This window comes from Trichomycterus rosablanca, chromosome 6 (genome assembly GCF_030014385.1).
Source record: "Trichomycterus rosablanca isolate fTriRos1 chromosome 6, fTriRos1.hap1, whole genome shotgun sequence".
NCBI lineage: Eukaryota > Metazoa > Chordata > Actinopteri > Siluriformes > Trichomycteridae > Trichomycterus > Trichomycterus rosablanca.
Genome location: NC_085993.1, coordinates 35,276,704 through 35,295,296, shown reverse-complemented (window position 1 = coordinate 35,295,296; position 18,593 = coordinate 35,276,704). Strand labels below are relative to the sequence as shown.

General features: G+C 40.2%; 1 protein-coding gene across 1 annotated transcript; it reads right to left on the bottom strand.

Moving 5' to 3' along the window:
- Nucleotides 1-178: 178 nt before the first annotated feature.
- Nucleotides 179-17,765, bottom strand: ccdc14 (coiled-coil domain containing 14). The gene is made up of 13 exons (XM_062996895.1): nucleotides 17,686-17,765; nucleotides 13,229-13,284; nucleotides 12,611-12,680; nucleotides 12,432-12,504; nucleotides 12,203-12,334; nucleotides 11,332-11,523; nucleotides 10,878-10,969; nucleotides 9,131-9,728; nucleotides 7,144-7,282; nucleotides 5,767-5,849; nucleotides 3,764-3,940; nucleotides 2,369-2,501; nucleotides 179-1,254 (listed from the first exon to the last, which is right to left on the bottom strand). Exons 1-13 carry the CDS (start codon nucleotides 17,713-17,715, stop codon nucleotides 393-395), a joined length of 2,637 nt encoding a protein of 878 aa, XP_062852965.1. The 5' UTR covers nucleotides 17,716-17,765; the 3' UTR covers nucleotides 179-392.
- Between the last annotated feature and the right edge of the window lie 828 nt (nucleotides 17,766-18,593).

Sequence of the window (18,593 nt, the reverse complement as noted above, 5' to 3'; positions counted from 1 at the left end):
CCAGGTCCAGTACCACATAATATGGATTCCCAAATCCACAGGTTTTATTATATCTGCATTTTACTTACTGTACCAATTTTTTGGAATTTCAAGTTCATAGTACTCAAACTTGTTTTTATGATTAAACAAAACAAAGATTTGTTCTATAACATTCTGCTATTCAAAGACACAATTTTCATACAATTAAAATGTGCTTTTTATTCAATTACAAATAATATAATAAGTTATAAAAACACTAAGGACAAAGCATAAAATACATTTGTAAATAAATACTTAGTATTTTTAACCTGATTTCTACCCACTAAAATTACATATGCAGTTACGACAAACGATTACAAACAGATGTAATGAATAGGGATCAGACACTCAAACTCTGGACTACGTTTTGCTTATTATTTCTTCAGGTCTGCTTTTAGGGTCTTCTGTAGACTGGCAATGCTGGCATCTAACGCTGCTAAACCATTGCGAAAATCTTGCTCGTCTCGTGTGTTAAACGTTGAGCAGGAGCTCACACTCCAGTCTGATGCTATAGATTTTATATCACAAGAAGAAAATGTATTCTCAAAAGCTGATGGCCTTCCTGTAAGTACTGAAGCTTCACCCATTTGCAAACATCGCCGAGCACGCTGAACTTCCTCTGACAGATTAATCAAACTGTCTTTGGTCCGTTTTAGTTGTGGGTTTACATGGTCACCATGTCTGCTATCATCCAAAGATTCAACATCTTGAGAGACTCCATTTGAGATACCAAGTTTTTCAAAAGCAAGGCCTAGATATCGGAGTCCGGCATGCCCGTTTGCTTCCTGATTCTCTTCACTGTGTTTTACGGGTAGTTCTTCCTGGGTACTTACTGCTTCAGGTTGCACAGTCACAGTCTCTCTCAAAGGAACAAAAGTAGTTTTACTTTGTCCTACTTCTTGAGTGTGCTGTATAGATGCATGTACTTCCACACTTTTTAGTGGGTTAACTTTCACCTCATGTAAACTACAGCTCTCCTGCCCACCCCTCCACTGGCCAGCAGACATGGGGAACAGTTTTTGGGAATGAATATGAGATTGGTGGGGTAGGGTTTTGTGTTCTGTGTCATTCAGTGTCTGCAGGTAGGCTTTAACAGAATCTGAGACCCGGTCAGTGAGAGTAGCCTCTTGCTGATTCTTATACTGATCTAGAGCATTCTTGGTGAGCTGAGCAGGAGGTCTGGGTACAGAGGCATCAGGAGCCAGGTGGAAGGAAACAGGGCTTTTCTGAAGATTTCTGTGAAGAAAATGTAAAAAAAACCCACAATTGGACAAGGTTAGAAGACAAACCAAGAGAAGTCGAATAGTACATACAAGATGTGCATTTTAATGCCTTTTTTATTGACTAAATATTTTTAAAATGTACTTTCAAATTTCATCAGTTTGAATCGTGATTTTTAAAATACTCTGGGTTAAAAATATACATTAAGGGGCCGCTCAGGTGGCACAGCGATGGGGCTAGCACACCGGAGCTGGGATCTCGAATACATCGTATCGAATCTCAGCTCTGCCATCCGACTGGGCTGAGCCGTCACATTAACAACAATTGGCCTGTTGTTCAAATAGGGGTGGGGTAGTAGTAAGCCGGATAGGGTCTCCTCGTAATGCAACAACGACCTCTGCTGGCTGACTGATGGCGCCTGCACAGAGGGGGAGCCGGAGGGGCGGGCGGGTTAACTCAAATCAGAGCGGGGATCGGCATTAGTGGAGAGGAAGCGTGATGCAATCGGGCAGTTGGACACGCTAAAAAAAGTCAGGAGAAAAAAGGGGAGAAAATGCATAAAATAAAAATACAAAAAAATATATATACATTAAGCAACTCATTATTAATTTGCTGGTGCAGATTTCATTTAATTTTGTCTCATAGCTTCGGTATTCCTCAACAGTGTCTTTTACTGGACTCATTTTTAAATGGTGGTCTTTTTTCCAAGTTCAGGAAGGCTGATTTAAGGCTGAAATAAAATTTCTATGGATGCTCAGATGTAATCGAAGAACCACCAAAACAAACTAATGACTAGGCTGCCAAACAAAACAAAACAAACAAAACAAACTAATGACTAGGCTGCCAAACAAAACAAAACAAACAAAACAAAACAAACTAATGACTAGGCTGCCAAACAAAAACAAGTTTGTTTGTTTTTTTTAATTCTTGGGTTAGATCTGATCATCCAGGAAAAAATGCTATCAGAATAAGGTGATAAGGCATACTTTGACTACCTATTTTTCTCGGAACAGCTGCATTTAAATATTTACACTATTATTTGAGTATTTGACCATTAAATTAATGTAAATGTAAATTCATAACTATTTTACAATGGTAGTGTTTGTGTTCTACTATACTTGTACTGTACCTGATGAGCTCTTGTAATCTCGTGATGTCTGCCTCCTTCTGCTGGAGAACCTGTGCCAATGCAACCTTTTCCCTCTCAGAGTCTTCCAGTTTAGCCTGGCAACTACGCATTTGAGCTAGTGCCTCACTTGCATCTGAATTAAAATAAAAAAGAGAAGACTAACAAATGTATAGCAGAGAAATGCAGTGTTAGTGTTAAATGTTCTCTTTTTTTAAGAAAAATGTTAATACTGTATTCATGAAGTTTAATCAAATTAGAAGTCAGACAAAGCATGTATTATTAATCCCAACCCTTGGGCATGTTAAACTGCATAACAATTGGCAATACTCACTCACTCAACCGCTTATCCAGTTAGGGTTGCAGGGGGGTGCTGGAGCCTATCCCAGCTTTTTTAATGGGAGCAAGGCACTGAGTAACACCATGGACGGGGCGCCAGTCCATCGCAGGGCAGACACACACACCACACACCCACACCCACACCCACCCACCCACCCACCCACACACCTATAGGGCAATTCAGTGTCTCCAATTAACCTGACTGCATGTTTTTGGACTGTGGGAGGAAACCCACGCAGACACAGAGAGAACATGCAAACTCTGCACAGAAAGGACCCGGACTGCCCCGCCTGGGGATCGAACCCAGGACCTTCTTGCTGTGAGGCGACAGTGCTACCCGTGCCGCCAATTGGCAATACTACAAAAGGTTAGTCAGATACAGACAGTTTTAATCTTAAGCCTCTTTTATAGCTAAAACCCTTGTAAATATGACAAACCTTGAATGGTGATGACTGGGCTATGTAATTTATGTATGCTTTACAAAGCAATTTGTGCTCTTTTTACACATAAAACACAAGTCACATTATCTACAACAAATTTGTTTTAATCTAATTTATCAGGTCTCAGGTTTGTTTAACCTTTTATTCAAGTGATTCAATTCTGATTCTTTTCGTGTTTCACTTTATCCTGGTCAGGGTCAAACTGGGTCCAATACCACAGATAAACACTAGGAGCAAGGCAGGAATACCCTGGCCAATCATCTGTTATTCAAATTATTTCATAGATGTTATACAAACTATCGAAAGCAGAGCCAATTTTCCTCATCCTGCCTCAGATAAAACAAATCATGTCTGTGTGGATGCATGGCAGACCAATAGCACAACAGACCAGTAGTTAAAATCTTAGTGATGGTAGGGTAGTCTATCAGACCACTGTGCCACACGAGCACCATGCTGATAAGAGCCGCCACTGTTATTAAATAATCTATTACTGTGTAATTTATAACAGCAGTCCAACATTGCTTTTACTTTTTCAGCTGATAGTATGTAATTTCCAGAAGCCACACAAGCCCTATCTTAGCCTAAAAGTAAGTTAGTAGAAGTTTTTTAAAATGCTTGCCTGTGAGTATGCAACTTGTCTCTGACTCATATCGCTCTTTGGTTTGCTGCAGATCCTTCTCTTTGCCCTCCAAAGCCAGTCGTAATCTTTGGTTCCCCTGCTGAAGATTTCCCAGCTCTCTGTGGCTGTCGTTCAACTGAGCCTGAAGTGTAAGGTTTAGCGACTGCAGGGCAACCACTGAAAAGAGAGAAAACAAGACAGTTTTAATTTCAATTAAGAGTTCAAGAGTTTAAGAGAGGCTTTATTGTTTTTTCAGCTATATACAAGTACATACTGAAACAAAACAATGTTCCTCCAGGACCAGGGTGCAACACAGAACAAAAAGTGCAAGACAATACAATATACACAGTGCAGATAAAAACAGTACAATAAACTGAACTGAGGGAGACTAGAGACAAGTGTAGTATTCTAAGTAAATGATAGGTGTGGTAAAAAAAAAAATTATTTAAGGCTGCTTAAGCCTACTGTCTGTACAGTCTTATTATGCCTTTATCTGATCGAAAAAGGTGTTTGTATTTCTCTGATCTCTAATCCAACAGCACCTGAAATATCTGCCACCTTTGCAGCAAATTGTGGGTGGAGCTTCTCAGCTGAAGAGGTCCCTTGAGTTGGATGCCCATCCTAAACCTCATACTACTGTACTAATAGTATATCAAATAAGGATATAGTATTCTAACTATATTGGAACACAAGCAAGTACTGTAGTAGGCAGTTTTGGTTTGATTGTATGATTAATTTGATTAAGGTGTTTTTATTGCTTCTTTAAAAAGCTTTCTTTGACAAGTTAACACTGATTATCTTTAATGTAGCTCTGCTAAGAAAGCAGCTTAAGGGAATGTTCACACTGGGTGAAAATTTTTCATGCAACTCTATATGAAACACCCACAGGGCAGCCCAACTTTTCAAAAAAGCAGCAGCTGATATTTCTTCCTCTAAATGTAACACTTTTATTTATTATTTATTTATTAGGATTTTAACATGTAAACATGTTTTACACACTTTGGTTAGATTCATTACAGGACAGGTAGTTACTGGTTACACAAGATTAATCAGTTCAAGATTTTAATGTCAAACTCAGTCATTGACAATTTTGTATCTCTAGTTCACCCCACTTGCATGTCTTTGGACTGTGGGAAGAAACCAGATATCCCGGAGGAAACCCACACAGACACGGGGAGAACATGCAAACTCCACACAGAAAGGACCCTGGGAATCAATCCCAGGACCTTTTTGCTGTGAGGTGACAGTGCTACCCACTGAGCCACTGAGCCGCCCATAACATTTTTAAAAGCTAAAAAATCGGGCACTGACCCGCAGGGTGCGGGTTATTTAGCTAGCAAAACACAAATCCAGATGAAGGTCAGCATGTTGGGGATGTGTAAAAACTGCCAGGGAGTCCAGGTCATACTAACTCTGAAAATATGACACTGTGCAGACATGCGTGCAACGTTGTGCAGACAGTGGAAATGACTGGAATGCAAGATTAATACGAAAAGTGCCAAATGCATCTCTGGATTACTGTTTGCCAAACACGGAAGAAAAACGTTAGTTTTAAATAAAATATTCTATTAATAATGCTAGAAGAGTTTATTAAGTTTATTATTTTATTTTAATGTTGTACCACCGCTTTATGCTGGTCATGCTGGCAGTGGGGCTGGTTTCCCCAGATAGGATGCCAAAGCATCTGTAATGATTTATTATTGGGAAAAACTCCAAATGTTCTCAATCTTATAAGGCCTCTGTTAGTCACAGGAAACATCACCGCCTAATTGAAGAACTATATTACATATCTTTTTTTTTTTATCTCAACACAGTTCAGGATCATTACCAAATTAAAAGTAGAAAAGAACTTGCATATGGAATTACGACTTTAATGTCTGACTAAAGCTGTGCTATTAGGACATCATGATAATATAATAAATATTAAAAATGGTTTTATGCTGATGTACCATCTGTAGGACAAAGTCTGGTACACAGCTTTCCTTGTTTACATGTGTACTTACATTCTAGATTGCAATCCACTGGTCTGGCCTGCCTTTCTGCTCTTTCACGCTCCTGTAACTGCTGATTCAGGATTCTTAAACGCCTGCACAACAACACACACAATAGGAGGCACCCATTAATGCTAGTGCTGCTTCCTAGCACTCTGGACAGAGTAGGGTCTTAATGAGAGAAAATGGAATAAAAGCAGCAATATAGAGTCTTAGGTACAACATTACTTTGAACTGACAAACTAAAGTCAACAACTGACTTTTTTACAAAGCATAAGAAGAATCAAAAATCTTACTTTGATACTATTTTCATTTCCATCAACCCAGTTATCCTGGTTAGGGTTGTGGTGGGCCTGGTCCCAGTGGGCACAAAGAAGAATACCCTGGACAGGGCACCAATTCATGACTTAAGCTATTCCCCCTTTTCAGACATAGCCAATCATGTCTGTTTAGATGTCTAACCGGCACCACTGAGATTCTAACCAGTGTAATTAACTAGCTAGCATAAAAGTAACATTTTATCATAATTGACCATGAGCACCTACTATTTATTGCCTTTAAAATGATGCTTTGATTTTGCAGAAAACATGGTTAGGTGGCAAAGTGTTAATCTCGTGGGGCCAAACTTTAGCTCTAATGAGAAAAAAAGTGTAAATACACTGATCGGCCATAACATTAAAACCACCTCCTTGTTTCTACACACACTCTCCTTTTTATCAGCTCTACCATATAGAAGCACTTCAATGGTCAGGACTCTCACAGGACCACTACAGAGCAGGTATTATTTGGGTGGTGGATCATTCTCAGCACTGCAGTGACACTGACATGGTGGTGGTGTGTTAGTGTGTGTTGTGCTGGTGTGAGTGGATCAGACACAGCAGCGCTGATGGAGTTTGTAAACACCTCACCGTCACTGCTGGACTGAGAATAGTCCACCAACCAAAAATATCCAGCCAACAGCACCCCGTGGGCAGCGTCCTCTGACCACTGATGAAGGTCTAGAAGATGACCAACTCAAACAGCAGCAATAGATGAGCGATCGTCTCTGACTTTACATCTACAAGGTGGACCAACTAGGTAAAAGTGTCTAATAGAGTGGACAGTGAGCGGACACAGTATTTAAAAACTCCAGCAGTGCTGCTGTGTCTGATCCACTCATACCAGCACAACACACAAAGTGCTCCTATATGGTAAGTGGAGCTAATAAAATGGACAGTGAGTGTAGAAACAAGGAGGTGGTCATAATGTTACGCCTAATCGGTGTATCTGCTACATCACTTAGAGGTCACATTTTTATGCCTTAGATGTGTCCTAAAAATGTGAAAAGTTTTTAAAAATAGAATTTCAATTATTAGACAATCTGCTTTAGTGACGCTAATTAGCACTGACCTTCGAAGCTGCACATTTTCACTCCTGAGTGGCTGCAGTGCAAGGGCAAGCTCAGCTTGAACATTGGTGCTGCCCACCATAGCAGGTAGCAGGGAGATACTCTGCTCCACCTCTGAGATAAGATGCACTGCCTCACTGTCTGTAAATAAAAGAACAGACTGGAATACATAAAGATATCAGGAGTAAAGAAAAGATTGCATGCTATTTAGAAGACAAACACTGAATGTAAATAAAAGTGCATAGTTGGTTTGGCTTTTTCATTAAACAGTAATAAAGATAAGTTTGATTACAATATGTGTGTGTGGTGGGGGGTTGACATTTACCTTTTGTTCTTTAATTGTTATTGCATATATCTATTTTAATGTACACACAATGTCTTCTGACTTTGTATTTATAAACAATTTTTTTTCCAAAGAATAAACAAAAGATATCTATATTTTTTATTTTGTTTATGCATTTTCTCCCCTTTTTCTCCCCTTTAGCGAGTCCAATTGCCCCACTGCATCATGCTTCCTCTCCACCAATGCCAATCCCTGCTCTGATTGAGGAGAACAAAGCTAACCCACGCCCCCTCCGACACGTGGGCAGCATGCCGTATGCATCTCATCACCTACACTTTGATGAGTGCAGTGCAGCTCAGCGTTGTGTACGGAGAGACCCTGAGAGCACTCTTTTCTCATCTCTGTGTAGGCGCCATCAATCAGCCAGCAGACGTAATTGCACCAGTCATGAGAGAGAGACCCCATTCGGCTTAGTCCCGCCCATATCCAAACAACAGACTAATTGTTGTTCATGTGGCCGCTCAGCCTAGTCGGCAGGCAGAGCTCAGATTCGATACGATGTATTCGAGATCCCAGCTCTGGTTCCAGCGTGTGTTTTTACCGCTGCACCACCTGGGCGGCTAAACATAGATATTTTTAATCGCTTGGCTTTAATTACCCCAAGGTTGAAGGTTCCTTTGAAAGACTTCCTATTTAAAAGGTTCCTATTTTAAAAAGACCATATGCAAAGATTCAGGTTTGCATATGATATATTCTTCATGTAACCTTACAGTATATAGACTGTTTAACAAAACATTAAGACCACTGACTTTCATAACACTTGTGCATGTCATTGTCAGGAATATATTAAATATATGGCCCAAAGTTTGTTAACACTTGAGCATAAACTTACTTGCTGGAGTGTCTTTTTGAGGTCAGAAAGAAAGTCACAATGGCTCACAATGAACATTTTAGTTGATCACACACATTCAGTGTTGTTGTCTATATCATTTTGGCCATATAGTGTGGAAAACCACACCGTTTTGCATTTTTTGACCTGTATTCAATTAAAACCTGTACATTTTCTATTTTAGACCAATCTGGACTGCAGACAGGCCAGTCTAGCACATGCACTCACTTATTATGAAGCCATGCTGTTGTAATGTGCAGAACGTGTTTTGGCATTGTCTTACAAAAACAAACACGAACAACCCTGTTTTTAAGCACACTGCTGTCCGAGGGATTAAAAGTCAACGGCATTTATTTTGCCCTTGCCCTAATTTGCCCTTACCCTTTATACACAGAAATGTTTCCTAGATTAGTTAAATCTTTTATTAATATTATGGACTACAGATATTGAAATCCCTAAATTCTTTGTAAGTGTGCAGTGAGAAATGTTATTTGTAATTGATTGAGACTTGAGTCAATGTTTCTTTTATAACCAATTATTACACCATCAAATTAAAACATGATCCTTCCATAAAATTCCCCAGCTGTATATTGAACCATCTCAACCTTTTGGAATTGGGTTACAACAAATTGGCTAAATGATTGCTTTCCCACTGTATTATGTACTGTTCGATAAAATAGGATATTGAAAATATAGAAGAAGCATAAAACATTGACACTGACCAAGAGCAAAACTTTAAACTGTCATTCAGCCAAACCTAAATACAAACTAAAAAAAACTACATCAAGACTAAAATAAGTAAGATAACATAACTCACCTTGATTAGCTACTATGGCTTTCAGCTCTCCTAACAGATATCTGACCGTCATCACTTTCCTGGCTGTCTTTTCTGGACTGGCTGGTTTGGATTTGTTGTTAAGCTTTACAATGTGCTTTTCCATGCTGGTTTGACAGCTGGTGTCTCTGACTGGCATGGTGTCTACTCCGTTCAGGTCTTCGTCCTCACTGGTGCAGTCTCCACTCTCCTCTGATGAAGATGAACAGCACTCCCCAGATGAAATCTGCTGCTCTTGTGAGCTGAAATGCACCAGGGCATGAGTGGGGGCAGGTGTTTGCATGGGTGTCTGAATAGGTAAAAGGGGAGGCTGATGTAACTGCAGGGGGTTGTTCTGTCCAGCTGACCCTACATGAGGTGCAATTGAAGGGGGGGTGGAGATTCTGTGTTCCACCTTTGCCTCTGGATGTATAGAAACCTGATGACAGGTAGACACAGGCTTCTGGTGGACAGCTGGTGATACAGAGACTGATGCTGTATATTGGGTTGGTAAGGTATGCTGATTGGTGGATGGTGTTCCAGCAGCTATAGCCCACTGTTGAGTGAAGTGATGTCTCTCTCCATTTGGTCCACAGTGAGACTAATCAGACATAAAAGGGCAAGAGGAGAACAGAAATTGAGCAAATGACAAGATTTGTTTGTGTGATTATTTTTTATAATGACATGTTGTAACATTTGTGATATTCACTGCAGGAAAAGTTTTTTTTGTCAAATGATGAGAAATAGTTTATTTCTAGTACATTCATTTATATTTAATGAGCCCAAGAGTTTAAAAAATGTATGTGCTGTTACTGCCCTGGGTTGGCTTTAAAGATATGACAAAACAGCTTGACTACTAATTAGAGATGTTAATACGAGAGATCTTCAAAAAGTTTCCGAAATAAGACAGTAATGTGAATCCTACACACACTACAGCTGCACACTAAAATCCCACTCAGCTTGTTTTTGTGCACGAAAATGCAGGAAATCTATTATGGATTTCAAGGATAAACACTCTGCAGGAGGGCAGTGGGGTTCATTGCCACAGTGCAATTGTAACATGGTCAAGGTGCCTGTATTGGCGGTGAGGTATTTATGGAGTTTATACCATGGAGTTGATACCATGGAGTCTATATGTGCAATATGGTTCTCTGCAAGACTGTTGAAGAGGGTGCATTATAGTCTTAACTCTCCTTGGTTAATGCAGGCATAGTACAAGAGAATTGCAACAGGGGAATTGGCACTGATTCGATTGGGAGAAATATGGGAGGGGGGGGGGGGGGGGGTAATAGAAGGAACCACTTGATGTGTGGATGCTACAATATAAAGATAGGCCTGGTTATAGTAACTAATGCTGCTGGGAATAGTTTTTTCTTCTGAAAAATGTGCATCCTAAATGATGAACTAGAACTTATCATGACATTTATGTTATTGTTCAATATTACTCTGACATAATGCTATTTTTAATAAAACAACAATAAGCCCTGAACATCAATAACGTGGTTAACATTAGAATGGGATGCTACTAGCTTGTTAGTTAATGGTTAACTGTCAATGTTTGGTTATGAATGAAAATAATTCAACATCCCTATTTTTAATTTTTAAAATTAATTGTGACAGAAACCAAAAAAATGCATATTCCTTAGTCTTAGTACAAATTACAATGTTGTTCACAGTAATTGCACATGTGCTACAGTAGAACTAGTACTGTTACAATACTTGACTATGATGTAGATTTGCAGACTTATACCGTTTGACTGGAGGCTGACGTGGGTCTCTGAGGGCTTAGTGCAGGCGTGGATGTGGTCAGACGACAGTTAAACACAGTGGAGGTCTGCGGGCCTGCAAATGCAAATAGTAATGTCTGTCACACTGCTGTATGCTAGCATATCCACAAAGGGCTGGTGTGGTGCAGGCTTTCAGATTAACCAAGAAGAAGCTACAAGTGTCTTAATACATCAAGTCTATAGCAGACAACATTTTGAATGGTTTGGTTTGTTCTTTTTTATTTATTAGAGATTTTGTTTATATACTGACATCAGTTACAAAGGTTATTTCATTTCACTTCATAATTGCTAGCTGTTTTTCATTGTAAAGTCTAAAGGAGCATTCAAACTGGCTTTTGTTTGAGCACTTAGTCATTAGCTGGTATAAATCACAATCAAAGAATTAAGAAGTATGTGCACATGATTTGTGTGCTGTACCTGCTGCTGAAAGGCTGCTGGAGCTTCCAGGCATTGCACCCACTGTAGGAAATTTTTGAACTTGTTGAACTTGGGTGACTGGATTTACTTCTGTCTTGAATTCTGACCCAGTAACTGTATTAACTTCAGGGGGAGGCTGCCCTCCTAAACCGGGGTATGATCGTGCAGGTAGGATTGTCTTTTGCACTGGTGCTACAGAAAAAATGCAAAGCAGCTTTTTTACTATTTCAAATAACACATTTAATGTACATACAAAATTCAAAATACTTAATAAAACAAACAAAAAATCAATTATTAAAAGTTGCTCAGATGACAATCTTAGTTCCATAAAGATCAAACATCATTGCAGATCTATGAATTGGTTTGGAAACACACCATAAAAATATGGTGCATACTGGTGCTTCAAAATAAAAAATTTTTCTATTTTATTTATGCATTTTCTCTCATTCTTCCCAAATTTAGCATAGTCAATTTGTCTTCTGCTGCTGGGTGATCCCTGATAATGCTGCTCATGCCTCCTCTGGCCCACGAGCAGCCCTTAGCGGACCCTTTTTCACCTATGCACTCTGCACAGGCACCTCTCTATCTGCTAATCAGGGTCCTTACACAGCATTTTGAAGACCCCACCCACATAGTCCGGTCATCCCGCCCTAGCAGAAATGTGTCTGCTGCAGGCACCCACTGCCAATTTTGCCCACTAGATGGCGCCCAGCCAACCGGTGGCAACACCTGAGTTTTGAACCGAGGAGTCCAGAATCTCGGCGATGGTGTGCTAGCGGAATATCCCGCAGCACCACCTGGGCGTCAAAATACATTATTTGGCTTTAGGGTGTAAAAAGTATTACAGTCAAAAAACAGCGCATGACATTACCTGGTCTCTTGTTTGTGCGAGTGAACGTGCTTGACTTCTTTCCAAGCCGCTTTCTCTCTCCCTCTAGCTTGCCAAGCGAAACTCTTCTTTTGGAAGAAGCCATCTTTGAGACTTGTGGTTTAGGCTTGGATTCTATTGTATAATCAATGCATAACATACTCAAAGAAATGCATGTAGAATACCAACTGTAGTTATAAATGTTAATCTTAAAAGTAAGTAAGGGAGATACCTGCTGTTTCAGCTTGAAGTATGTCACTAAGTAAAGCTGCACAGCGATCCAGACCTTTGTGCAACGTTGTAACCTAGATGACATGTTACATATAGGAATAAAGGGAGGATGAATAAACAAATTCACATCAGTGATCAGGAATATTTTGATTCTGTTCATACAGAAGCTGTAACTCTCACCTGATCTTCTGAATCAGTGGAGTAAAGGGAATATGCTGGATCAAGAGGTACCACATGTTTTCCACCTACCCTGGAGTATAGTTTAAAGAGGTCAAGAAACATAATGTTATGTAACATCTATAACTCAGGTGTGAAGCGCAAGCCAAACAATTCTTTGCTACAGCCACAATTGTGACAAAAGTGTTGCACAAACATTTTATTTTCACATGCTGCATCCTTTATTTCTCAAGTGTTCTTACTGTGTGAGCTTATACAGCCTTTACCTAAACATTTCTACTTTGCAATAACTGCACTTACAGTTTGACAGGGAATTTCTAGCAGGGCAGACGTAATATGAAAAGAATTGGAAACATGGCATCCTCTTGCCTATTTAAGGCCATTGTGCCTTTTGTATAATCTACTGCCACAATTTGTCAATGTAAATGTTTGTTTATATTCACCTGTTTGGATCAGATGTTTTTCAATGTGGTGTGTGTTTAGAAAATGAATCAGTCATATAGTTTAAGGTCGTACAGGTGAATGTATGAACGCCAGTGGGCCAGGCAGAAAACAAGTTCAATACTGAGCTACAGTTAAGTATAACTTTTATTTCTAAAAGTTGAGTAAAGGTGTGTTTACTTTTTCTTGATCAACTGTCCCCGTCCAGTTCCTGCCAATCTACCTGATGACACGACCTACCAAACACAGACACACACACACAAATCAATCAAAGCTTTATTGGCATGATAAATAGGGACATTCATATGGACAATAGGAACAATAGGAAAGTACAAATATACACCGATCAACCATAAAATTATGACCACCTTCCTAATATTGTGTTGGTCCCCCTTTTGCTGCCAAAACAGCTCTGACCCATCAAGGCATGTACTCCACTAGACCCCTGAAGGTGTGCTGTGGTATCTGGCACCAAGATGTTAGCAGCAGATCCTTTAACTCCTGTAAGTTTTGAGGTGGGGCCTCCATGGATTGGACTTGTTCGTCAAGCACATCCCACCAGCACCTCAAACTCATTGTTGTGCTCCTCAAACCATTCTCAAACTTCAGGACCCAAGGTCTCCCAGCAGAACATTCCCCAAAGCATCACACTGCCTCCGCCGGCTTGCCTTCTTCGCACAGTGCATCCTGGTGCCATGTGTTCCCCAGGTAAGCGACGCACACGCACCCGGCCATCCATAGACACTGACACCCCACAAGAGCTGCAGTTTTGGAGATGCTCTGACTCAGTCGTCTAGCCATCACAATTTGGCCCTTGTCAAACTCGCTCAAATCCTTACATTTTTCCTGCTTCTAACACATCAACTTTGAGGATAAAATGTTCACCTGCTGCCTAATATATCCCACCCACTAACAGGTGCCGTGATGAAGAGATAATCAGTGTTGTTCACTTCACCTGTCAGTGCTCATAATGTTATGGCTGGTCGGTGTATACAAAATAGTTACAGATGTACTGAGGGCCGGTGATAGCTCAGTGGTTAAGGTACTGCACTAGTAAACAGAAGGTTGCCGGTTCAAGCCCCGCCACCACCAAGTTGCCACTGTTGGGTCCCTGAGCAAGGCCCTTAACCCTCAATTGCTCATTGTGTTCCGCTCACTGTGTAAGTCGCTTTGGATAAAAGCGTCTGCTAAATGCTGAAAATGTAAATGAAAATGTAAATGTATAAAAATGCAAATAAAATTGTTGTGTGTGTATGTGTGAGAGACATGGTCACCTACTGTTCCTCATCCCATACACACACACACACACAGAGAGAGAGAGAGAGAGAGAGATGTGTGTGTATGTGTGAGAGACATGGTCACCTACTGTTCCTTATCCAACACACACACACAGACAGAGGTGTGTGAGAGACATGGTCACCTACTGTTCCTCATCACACACACACACACACACACACACACACACACACACACACACACACACACACACACAGAGAGAGAGAGAGAGAGAGAGAGAGAGAGAGAGAGAGAGAGAGAGAGAGAGAGAGAGAGAGAGAGAGAGAGAGAGAGAGAGAGAGAGAGAGAGAGATGTTAATCAGATAACCAAACAACAGTAACACACGACTTCTTTACTGTGAAACCCTCAAACAATATAAACGTACACTCAGAACCAAAAAAGCTCAGTACACCCAAAAACAACTAACAATTATTGAACAATCAATCAACACACATCAATTCTGGGACAATTGGAATAAATTAAAACATAGAGAACAGGAAGAATTGGCCATTCAGGATGGGGATATCTGGACAACCCATTTCCAATCACTCTTTAAAAATGTAGAATTAGATTCAAATCCTGAACAAATTCAAATTATTAGTAAGTTAGAGGAACTGGAACAGGCTGTTAAAAACCACCAGAATCCTCTAGACTCTCTCATTACTGAGCAGGAACTTAAAGACAACATTAAAAAACTAAAAACAAAGAAATCATCAGGACCTGACGGGATCCTGAATGAAATGATCAAACACAGCAGCTCCAAATTTCACCTGGCGATGTTAAAAGTCTTTAACCTGGTTCTGAGTGTCGGTTCCTTCCCTGAAATCTGGAATCAAGGTCTCATAACACCCATCTACAAAAGTGGAGATAAATTCGACCCTAATAATTAACGGGGCATCTGTGTGAACAGTAATTTGGGGAAGTTATTCTGTAGTATAATTAACTCACGATTATTACACTTCCTTACCCAACACAACGTCCTGAGTAAAAGTCAGATTGGTTTTCTACCAAATTACCGCACTACCGATCATATTTACACCCTACACACCCTGATCGAAAAATATGTAGTTCAAAATAACTCTAAAATATTTGCATGTTTTATTGATTTAAAAAAAGCTTTTGATTCCATTTGGCATGAAGGATTGTTTTATAAAATGTTAGAGAGTGGTGTAGGGGGTAAAACATACGATCTTATTAAATCCATGTACACAGAAAACCAGTGTGGAATAAGAATCGGCAGTAAGAGAACACATCTCATCTCTCAGGAGCGTGGAGTGAGACAGGGCTGCTGTTTAAGTCCAACTCTATTTAACATCTATATTAATGAATTGGCCTCCATGTTAGAGCACTCAGCCACGCCCGGTCTCACTCTACACGACTCAGAGATTAAACTCCTGCTGTATGCAGATGATCTGGTCCTGCTGTCCCCCAGCGCCCAGGGTCTCCAGCACAAACTGGACCTGCTGCAGCAATACTGTCAGACCTGGGCCCTGACAGTCAACCTCAAAAAGACCAAAATTATGACCTTCCAGAAAAGAGCCAGATCTCAGGGAACCAAACACACATATAAATTAGGACACCATGAAATTGAGCACACTAAAGATTATACTTACCTCGGACTGAACATCAGTTCCACAGGAAACTTTAACCCGGCAGTAAATGAACTGAGAGAAAAAGCTCGCAGGGCCTTTTACGCTATAAAACGTCAAACATTCGTAGAAATTCCGATTCGAATCTGGCTTAAAATTTTTGAATCAATAATTGAACCGATTGCTCTATATGGCAGTGAAGTTTGGGGTTCGCTTACACACCATCAATTCCATAATTGGGACAAACATCCATTAGAGACCCTGCACACAGAGTTCTGTAAAAGCATCCTAAAGGTGCACAGACACACCACGAACAATGCGTGCAGGGCAGAATTAGGCCGATTTCCACTAATTATCAACATACAGAGAAGAGCAATCAACTTCTGGAACCATCTAAATGAGAGCGACCCCCAAACTTATCATTATAAAGCCCTGAAACACCAAGAGCTGAGCAAACATACCAGTCCCCTCATCCAACTGGTCCTGAGTCACTACACCCATACACCACTAACACACACAGATACACCACTAACACACACAGATACACCAGTAACACACACAGATACACCACTAACACACACAGATACACCACTAACACACACAGATACACCACTAACACACACCCATACACCAGTAACACACACCGATACACCAGTAACACACACCGATACACCACTAACACACACAGATACACCACGAACACACACAGATACACAAGTAACACACACAGACACTGTAATAACACACGCCGACACACCCAGACTCAGGAACAAGAGAAATCTGTAAACCCAATTAGAATAAACCAAATTACACAAAAAATCCGAACTAAATATCTGAATTATTGGGAAACTGAAACTAAAACTCAAAGTAAAATGCAGTGTTATTTGGCCCTAAACAGACACTACAGTACAGCAGATTATCTGAGCACAGTATCCGACCCTAAATTAAGAAACACCCTGATGAGGTACAGACTGAGCGCACACGACCTGGCCGTGGAGACGGGGCGACACACCCGGTCCTGGCTGCCCCGGGAGGAGAGGTTGTGCCAGCACTGCACTCTCAGTACAGTAGAGACGGAGCTGCACTTCCTCACCCGGTGTACCAAGTACCACCACGTCCGCTCCCAATTCTTCCCTAAATTTAATAACGTCATCCTCAACTTTACCTCCCTCCCAGACCCCGACAAACTGCCCCACCTACTGGGGGAGCACAGAGAGAGCTGCAAACTAGCAGCACTCTATACTCACACCTGCCACCAGGTGAGGGACAGTGGGTGACCATGTCTCATACACACACACACACAAACTGATTGTTTTACTACCTCATTATTGTAAATATTATACTTTTTATTGTTATTATTTTGCACTGTTTTTATAAATATTTTATTCTATTATATATTTTTTGCACATGTAACTGTTCTGTATATTTTTGTTCTTTCTTATTGTTATTGTTTATATTTCCCTGTAACTTGCTTTGGCAATACGAATGTCATTATTTGTCGAGAGAGAGAGAGAGAGAGAGAGAGAGAGAGAGAGAGAGAGAGCTACTTTGAATCTTGAATCTTGAGATGTGTATGTGTATGTGTGAGAGACATGGTCACCTACTGTTCCTCATCCACCACACACACACACACACACACACACACACACACACACACACAGACAGACAGACAGACAGACAGAGAGAGAGAGAGAGAGAGAGAGAGAGAGAGAGATGGTCTTTACAAAAAAAAACAGCGTTGTGCCATATATAATACAGAGAATAAAACTTACCTTGTGTTTTGCTACTCCCTGTCTCGCCATGTCAATATGGGCAAGTGAGGAAACTGAAGATTTGACCGACACCGCTAGCAAAAATTGCACTCCGTTCAATACAAAGACTATATTAATAAAATTACGCCTTAACGATAAACAAAGTACTGAATATAACAGTATAAATATTTAACAACTTGGTTCATGTAACACTTTTAAGAAGAACAAACCATAAACACTTGAAGTTGTTCTATTTTGTAGTTTAAACGGAAGCCTGTGGTACACTTCACCAATTGAAAATAAGGCAAGCCGCTACCTCAATTGTGATTGGTGTATTATAAGCGACGTAATTTGTTCGCTGTATCCTATTGGAGAACAAGACTATCAATCTTATTAAATATGATCTGGGCGTGTGATATTAAACGTGCTCGCAGGAGCATAGAAAGTGTCACCATGGAAATTAAATAACATCAGCTACTCAGTTTTCGCGGTTTGTTAACCTGGTATTCCCGCGTATGTATTGTTTTCATACATGGATATCTTAAAAACGCCTAATAAATGCTTAAACCACTAAAATGTGTTTAGTATTTTCATTACAACTACAGTAGTATCTTGTAACTCGACGTCCCCTAAACTCAAAATCTTTAAAACTCGACGTCCTTCGTGAAGAAATGTATACCCCTAAACTTGACCTGTTCAGCTTTTTTAAATTATTTATTTATTTAATTTCAAATTATCAATGAACCACCGCTTTGTTCAGTGCTCAGCTTGAGCGATGTGGTAAAACATCATCAAAGTGCAAATATGAGATGAATCTGCATTTGGAATAACTGTTAAATCCTGTCTGAAAGCTCCACATGTATCTGTGTTTATCTGGATTTTTCTTACTGTTTCACTTTTAAACTTGTGTTACAGCTCAAGAAATCATG